Genomic DNA, 8,364 nt, shown 5'->3' on the forward strand with positions numbered 1-8,364 from the left:
ATTGAAATCAGGATCTCAAAGAGATGTTGGCACTCCCATGTTCATGGCAGCACTACTTACAATAGCCAGGATAAGGAAGCAACCTAAATGTCCATCAAATGATGAGTTTAAAAAGTAGTATATGCATTACAATAGAATATTATTCAGCCATTACAGAGAAGGAAATTCTGCAATAAGCGACAACATAGATGAACCTTAAAGACATTATGCTAAGTGTAATACCCAAGTCACAGAAAGACAACTACTGCATGATTCCACTCATACGAGGTATCTAAAATAGTCAAATTTAGAGAGTCAAAGAGTGGAATAAATAGTGGTTGCTAAGAGCTGGGGGGAGGGGGAAATGGGGAGTTACTAATCAATGGGCTTAAGGTTCAGTTAAGCAAGATGAATAAGTTCTAGAGATCTGCTGTACAACACTGTACCTCTATGGCACACTTCAAATTTTGTATTTTTTGTATTGTATTGAATACTTTAAAACTTAAGAGGTAGATCTCATGTTAAGTGTTCCTACCACAATAAAATAAAAATGTTCAGGTCTGAAGCCTGAGTGAAAGGAAGAAATGATGAGGCCAGTGACAGAAATAGCTGTTTTTGTGGTGATGCAGTGAGAGGGAGGCTCTGGCAGGACAGCCAAATGGAGGCACCTTTATAGCAGTTGAACAGAACTGGTTGGAGATAAAGATATACATAAAATGTAGACAAAGAGAAATTTGAAGCCAAGGCAATTCACTAAAGTAAAAAGTTTAAAGAATGATCAGCTCAGGGACCAAGACTCAAGCCTTAGGAAATTCTTAGGGAGTGACGGGATGGAAGGAAACCATGAAAAAAAAGGCGATCATCACAGAAGTAGGAGGATAAACAAGAAAAACAGTGTCACAGAAGCCGTGTGAGAAACAAATTTCAAGGAGATGTCAACTATGTTAAAGCCAATGGGAATTGAGAAGAGACCATTGGAAAGGGAACTGAGACATTCGGAAAAGATGAGTAGCCTAGCCTGAACTTCCTTACCTGGGTAACAAATATTTTGGGCTAAATACATTCATTGTGAACCGTGCTGATGTTCTCTCCTCACACAACGTTAGAGGTAGCCTATCAAGAGATCTAACCAGGGCTGTTTTCCCATTGCCCTGTTGCTTTTTCTTCTATTCCTGGGAAAAGTATAGAAAATGGAACTTATTTTGTTTGCCGTGAAGCTCATGTCCCCTTAACTGCTACCTAAAGGGCAGAAAGGTCAGAAAAGTTACAGGCTAAAAAATTAAAAGTATTTGCAAAACTGTAGTTTAATCGTTATTCATGAGCAACAGCAACAGCAACTGGAGGAGGACTGCCGGTGTACTCCAATTAGCTTCCAGCCCAAATGATGTGATGACTAGAGATTGTGGAAGTGAAGATGAGGAACCGTCTGTTGTTTTCTGTCTATCTTTACTGCAGTAGCTAGTTATTAAATATTAATAACTAACATTTAACGACATGGGTTTTCCTAAGAGTCAGCCTTTTAATCTGTCCTTGAATTTGACTGATATTGGGTCTTTTGGGAAAAATATAAGAGCTAGCCTTCATCATGTTCACAAGATCCTGGATATGTCCATCCAACTGAAAGAATAGGAAATAGATTTGGAGCATGAGGGATGAGGCTTGAGCTTTTATTAGTGGAATAATGTATGGCATCTATGGAATAATTTTTAATCTTAGCTCCATAAAAATTTTAAAGATAGTGAGAAATCTATCTGGGGACGGATTTAGGCAGGTGAAATCATGTCGAACAAATCGCTTCTGAAGGATCTTTTCTATTCCAGAATTATTTAAAAATAAGATTCCAAACGGTTGAAAGGATTTGAAACTTTGCGTAGTTTTTTTAAAAAGAAAAATAGTGCATTAACTACACTTCCCAGGAGGCCAGGCGGGAGAGTCTCCTCACTCGTCTACTTCTCTTCACCGCGAGGTAAGCTGGGAAATGTAGTGCTCCAAGAAGCGCTGCACGTGACGCACGCGGAGGAAGGCGAGAGGGACTGCGCCGCCTGGTGCGGTACAGGGTCCGGAGAGTCTAGGTGTGAACCTCTTTTTCCCCAGAATTTGGTTTGCGCAGTGCGGGGAGGGCCCCCATCTTCTCCCTGACCGTGAAATGAGCTGGCCCGGGTTCATTTGCCCGCCGGAGCAGCTCCGGGGAAGTCCCGGTCCTCATCCCGTTTCTCGGTAGCCGGGCGGGGAGGGGGAGATGGTGAGAACAGCCGGGGGCTCGCAGCTTGCGCCCTGCGCCCCACCCAGACTGTGGCCGCCCGGGGAGGAAGCGCGTATAGGTTGAGTGCGAAGTTTCCTTTTTTGCTTTCTCGTCAGAGAAGGCCCAACGGGCGGTTCGGCGGGAATGCCAAACTTCAGTTTGAGCGGGGTCCCGAGCCAAAGGGTTTAAAATAAGTTACTCCCCCCACTTCCCGCCGCCGTATAACGTCCATCCCGCTAGCCATGGGCAGCCGCGATCACCTGTTCAAAGTGCTGGTGGTGGGGGACGCCGCAGTGGGCAAGACGTCCTTGGTGCAGCGATATTCCCAGGACAGCTTCAGCAAACACTACAAGTCCACGGTGGGAGGTGAGACGTCGCTGCGGGGGCGGGGTAGACGAGAGACCGGGATCACGGGACTCGAGCCGTGGACTCAAGTGGGGTGGGGAACGGGGGATTTGGTGTCTTTGGGTCCTTCCCCGGGCCTGGAAATAGGTGTCTGGGATCCTGAAGGGAGGCATGCTGGTGTTTGATTTGCATGCCTCTCTTGGGTTCCCCCCAATTAAGTTTTCCCAGCCTGAGCTGATTGTCTGGAAAGAGAGCAAAGCTGTGACGATGGGAAATGGGGGCGGGTGGATGAGAAAATGAGCAATTGCTGCGTTTCGCTAGGGAACTCAAGTCTCCTCCTGCAGCCTTCCTAGCGGTCACAGGCACATCTCTGCGATCAGCAGAAGCAGCTGAGACCCTCTGGAGCGCCTGGTTAGGTACCAGCTGGGGATGTTGTCCTACCTCTCACGGGAGTTACAGACAGCTGTTGAAGGAACAGAAAGGTGTTTAACCTGGCCTCATGGAGCCTAGCTTTGTTATGGAAATACCTGCATGGGAGGGCTCCTTGGCCACACAATCAGATGCTTATCAGGGCTGACGAGCTGTGTGTTTTTTGTCCATCGATTGCTTCAATAAAGACTAGGAATTCTTCCTAGTGTAAAATATACCACTTTTCTGACCTATCTTCCCCACACACACACCTTTTTCTCTCAGACTGGGGAGATGAAGGAAGCAGGGAAGACCAAGAGTTAATTCATTTCTTTCCAGGTTTGACCTTTGGACTCAACTGTCTTTTCAGAAGTAGAAAAATGCCTTATAATTAGAAGTTTTGATGGGAAGAGCTGGTGAAGAGGGAAAGTAACAAACATTTATTTATCTCCATTAAAAGAACTTTTTTAAGGAAAAAAAATTGCAGTAATGTAAATTTTGAAAATGTGTGCTAGTGTTCATTCTGGAATTTTTTTAAATTAACATGCATTTATTTACATTGCAGTTAAAACACCCTCCTTAGGAACATTCATCAAAATTAAGGGCTTAAAGTTTCAAACAAACAAACAAAAGTTTCAAAGATTGTTTCCTGACCATTCTGCCCCACACTGCTCAATAATATGAGGGTCCCTATTTCATGGAAGTATCCCACTAATTTTTAGCAATTGTTGTAGTTTTCCTTTAGTAGAGAATATAATTGACTGGCTAATTTTTGTTCAGTGTTTACTCTTAATTTCCCCTAGCTTTTATTTCTGTCATAGACGTGGAGAAATGTATTTCCAAATCTCAGAAATTATCCTGTTGCTGTCCTTATCTAAAGCTCTCCCCCACAGCCTTAACTCATGGACTCTCAGCATCTACAGATGCAGCAGTAGATTCAGCACTGCTCTTAAGCATCATCCATGGAGTATCTTCTTCCTGGTGAATCCTCTGGGACCTTTTCACTTTATCCCATTCCTGCCCAAGATAATTCCTACAGCCTTATGGAGAATGTAGAATTCCCTGAGGGTGTGTTTTTCTCATAATACAATTGGACTAGAAACCAACACTGAAATGTGGAAGATGCAAAAGCCAACCCACTTACCTCATTTCCCTCTTCTACCCCATCATCCCTTCCCTGAGAAAACCCCCTAAATCTCCCAGAAACCGTTTAACCTGAGATTAGGAGTTGTTTTTATAATTACTCCCATCGTCCTATCCCCAGCCTTAGAGACAAGTAGGATCAAATACATTGGTTTGACGAGAGAGTAAAAGCTGGAGATGCCTTCGGAGATGCATGTGGATTACTTGTCCCACACTTAATACATGAGTGTGGGCTCATCTCAGTCCATTGAGGGCTTAAAAATAACCAAACAAATAAATAATGAATGAATGGGATTGGAGTTGTGTGTCTCTAGGGTTGTAATTGCATATTTGATATGACTGTGGATTTTTTAAGGTAAATTTAATTCAAGTATATTATACATATATTTTCAGTGGATTTTGCTCTGAAGGTTCTCCAGTGGTCTGACTCAGAGATGGTGCGCCTCCAGCTGTGGGATATTGCAGGTAGGATGGACAAGACTGGACAAGAACAAGGAAGACATTTTGGTTTAACCAACAATCTCTCAGAGAAAAAGTGGGACAGGGAAACCAGAAGTTTTTTCCTGAAGCTGGAATGATTGAACTGCTCTGAGGACATATAAGCTGAATAGATGTAGAGCTTTTGTAGATGTTTTCTGTAGATGTTTTGCCCTGAATAAATGTAGAGCAGTCTCTTTGTGGGTGGAGGGGCTGGCAAAGTAGTGAACTGTCCAGACCTTCGGTAGATGCTCCCACAGCAGGGGGAGGGCGTGCTCTTTGTGGGTTTTCAGCTGACCTTGGTGAGAAACAAGAGAAGACAATAATAATAATAGCTAGTCCTTATTTATTATGTGCCAAGCACTTTTCTGAGCATTTTAGATTCACTGACTCATTAATCCTTACAACCATCCTATGATAAAAAGCTACTGCTTGTTTCCCCACTTTACAGATGCGCAATCTGAAGCACCGAAAGCTTGACTTGTCTAAAGTCACACAGATAGTAAATGACAGAGCAGGGATTTGGAATTGGGTGATCTGGGCGCAGAATCTGGACTCACCCACTACGCATACTGCCCTCTTTCCCACAATGAAGATGGAGAGGGCAGGGTGTCAGGGAGGGTTCCAAGGCTGGCTCTCAGGATCACCTTCTCAAGAACCGTCTCCTTTCTTCCCAGGGCAGGAGCGCTTCACCTCTATGACCCGACTTTACTATCGGGATGCCTCTGCCTGTGTTATTATGTTTGATGTTACCAACGCCACTACCTTCAGCAACAGCCAAAGATGGAAACAGGACCTGGACAGCAAGCTCACACTGCCTAATGGAGAGCCGGTGCCCTGCCTGCTCTTAGCCAACAAGGTATGTGGTCAATCTTGGAAAATGGCCCCTGGCCTCAATCCGTGGTCAGAGTAAGCGTGTCTAAAATGCACTCTGATTGTGGGTGTCCACTTGCCCTTCTCTACCTCCTTTCAAGAGATGTTGAGACTTTCTTTGGGAAGAATGTTGGCTGTAGATTTCAGATGCTGCTGTTTTAGCCATGGGTGGAACTGTTTTAAATCCACACGTATCTGAGCAATGTTTCTACTCCCAGGAAGTTTATGGTGTTGCCGTTTATTGATTTTCTTTGCCAGTGTGATCTGTCTCCTTGGGCAGTGAGCCGAGACCAGGTTGACCGGTTCAGTAAAGAGAATGGTTTCACAGGTTGGACAGAAACATCAGTCAAGGAGAACAAAAATATTAATGAGGCCATGAGGTGAGTAGCTCATGCTGTTCTAGGGATAGGCACGCAGATTTACCCATCTTCCACTGCAGCCCCTTGGACCTTCTTTCCTTGTTTCTGAGCAAACAAGAACAGACTGAGCCACTGGAATGCCAGCTCCTGAAGGTCAGGGATGCTGTCTTCTCTCCTGAGATAATTGGGGACAAAGGGGCATTTAAACCTTGTGGCTTTACTGAATGCCATCTGGTAACAAGACAGACAATATCTGCCGTTTCTCCATCCAGCTTCTCAGGCTTGTTTTTTATTTGTTTTTTAGAGTCCTCATTGAAAAGATGATGAGCAATTCCAGAGAAGATATGTCTTTGTCCACCCAAGGGAACTACATCAACCTGCAGACCAAGCCCTCTTCCAGCTGGGCCTGCTGCTAGTAGCGTTTGGCTTGTTTTCCCTCCCAGTTCTAGGAGATCCTTCTCTTCCCTTTGGTTGCCCACCGAGCAGTTTTACTAAGTACATTCGAACTGTCTGCTGCTGACTGTCCAGTAAGGAGGGCCATCATCACTAAGAAGAGACACGTGGGACCCATGGGCGTTTCTGGTGCCTCTCCTGCAAGTTGCCTGTCACTTGCTGCTGGCTCACGGGGCCCAGTCAGTGCCTTCTGTCCAAAAAAGATCATCTCGTCTCTCAATTTGTGATCTGGGATTTTGTGGGAAGGATTAGAAATCAGCATCTGTGTTTTACAGATCATAATTCTCACCTACTTTTGAGCATATGTTTCCATTTGGTGTATATTGATATCTCTGTCTGATAGGACTTCAGATTGCAAGGAAAATGAGATCAAAGGTCATTTCCCAAATTCCTTGTTGATCATTGCTTTCAGATTCTTTCTGTCTTGGACTCTGAATTTAAACACCTGATTCTGAGATACAGGAGACGTGAGGCTGGATATCTATGGGTTTAGGGCTACTGGAGGTAAACCAAAAATCACTATTTTTTTAAGCTTCTCAAGTCATATTAGCTTTCTTTTGTCTTGGTTTTAAAAATAGTTAAGCTTTTAAATGATCTGTCTTTGGTTAGAGCGATTCTTTCCCCCCAAAATTAATTCTCACTTTAAGGTTTTCTAGTGTCTCTCTCCCAGCGGGATGGGGACAGGGTTTGCAGGTTGATGTCTTGCCACGTAATGCTGCAAGTGACATCAGTTGGCCGTGGTACCCTGAACTAGGTCTATTCCTCACAGCTCTGGGAGTCTGAATGGAAGAAGAGGGTCAGGTTAACAGAACAAAATCCTATGGGGCAACTTGCTTAGGAGCACTCTGGGTGGCTAGCAGTTAACAGCCATAGAAAATAAATATTATGTATAGACCTTTGCCTGGGGGTGGAGAGTGGATAGACAGAAAATCATTAGGTAATTTAAGTGCTAAATTGGGTAGAGTTTTTAGTATCAAATCACTTCTAGACAGTTTAATTTGTTAAATTCTCACAGGATGGTGATTTATAACCTGCCCAAAGTTATGAATATTCTTAGCTCAGGCTTAGAGCTCTTTGAGAGACACTTACCTAAATAAGTGTTCTAAGTCGGTGGTTCCCAAATCTGACTAATGAGAACCACCTGGGAAGTTTGTTTAACGATTTTAAAATAAAATGTTTTAAGATTTCTGTTTCCCAACCTCAAACCTACTGAACCAAAATGTCCAGGGATGAAGCTTGGGGATTTGTTGTTGTTTTTCAGGGTTTCCCAGGCAATTCTGATCAGCCTGGTTTGGAAAACCCTTGCTGGAGAACGTGGTAAAGATGCAGAGACCCTGGGCTTCTGTAGGCTCCGTTAATTCTCCAGGTGATTTTGACACACACTAGACTTTGAAAAACACTGTCCTAAGAGAGATCAGAGGCCAAATATCAGAGCCTTCGGTGGTTTGTTTGTTTTAAATGCCAGTTGTTATAAATTTTGCACAGTCTTCTGAGACCTTCAGGTTCTCCTTTGTATTACTCTTTCCAGGTAGGGTTTTTATTACAATGATTCTGAAAATAATAGTGGAATAACAAGTTCTCTGTGAAAATAAAATTGATTTTTATTCACTGGTTTGAACCCCTGAAAAATCACAAATAAACGGGAAATAAGTATTGTATTGATGGTAGTTATTGGCCTTCAGTGTGACTTTGTTATTTTATGCTGATAGAGTATTGTGGAAATGGAGACTTTATTTTTTAAATACCTTCTTTAAAAATGAAGGTTATTTTTTAAATACCTTCTTTAAAAATGAAGGTAAATGTTATTCTGTTTATCTGTTAATTTACCAGTACTGATTGCCTCATTCCAATTCAGTACTTGATGCAACTTCTCAAATACTGCATTGGTGACCATTTAAAAAACTTGAATATGCTTTCTTTTCCCACTTGCTGACTCAGGATATTCCTGCCTTTTCAAGCATTGCTAGAGGCTGGCCTGCCAGCCCTTCTGGATTTTCTGTCCCAGTTGGTCAACGTTATGGCCCTGAAACTAATTAAAGAAGAAAGTGAAATATTTCTCTTTATGTCCCTATCTATAAATAAAAG

The 8,364-nt window shown here is 43.1% G+C and overlaps 1 protein-coding gene across 4 annotated transcripts; it reads left to right on the forward strand.

Annotated features, from left to right (window-relative positions):
- The first annotated feature begins 1,301 nt into the window (after nt 1–1,301).
- Nucleotides 1,302–7,946, forward strand: RAB29 (RAB29, member RAS oncogene family). 4 transcript variants are annotated; one of them, XM_082616013.1, is made up of 6 exons: nt 1,302–2,051; nt 2,462–2,587; nt 4,511–4,582; nt 5,272–5,453; nt 5,726–5,847; nt 6,131–7,946. In XM_082616013.1, the coding sequence occupies exons 2-6, from the start codon at nt 2,464–2,466 to the stop codon at nt 6,240–6,242; spliced, it is 612 nt and encodes a 203-aa protein (XP_082472139.1). In that variant the 5' UTR covers nt 1,302–2,051; nt 2,462–2,463; the 3' UTR covers nt 6,243–7,946. The 4 variants fall into 4 exon arrangements, with proteins under 4 accessions (XP_082472139.1, XP_082472138.1, XP_082472137.1 ...); XM_082616012.1 differs by having other exon boundaries at nt 1,303–2,051; nt 2,338–2,587; XM_082616011.1 differs by having other exon boundaries at nt 1,303–2,587.
- Nucleotides 7,947–8,364: the final 418 nt, after the last annotated feature.

The sequence above is a fragment of the Mesoplodon mirus genome (assembly GCF_964341445.2).
Source record: "Mesoplodon mirus genome assembly, chromosome: 3".
Lineage (NCBI taxonomy): Eukaryota > Metazoa > Chordata > Mammalia > Artiodactyla > Ziphiidae > Mesoplodon > Mesoplodon mirus.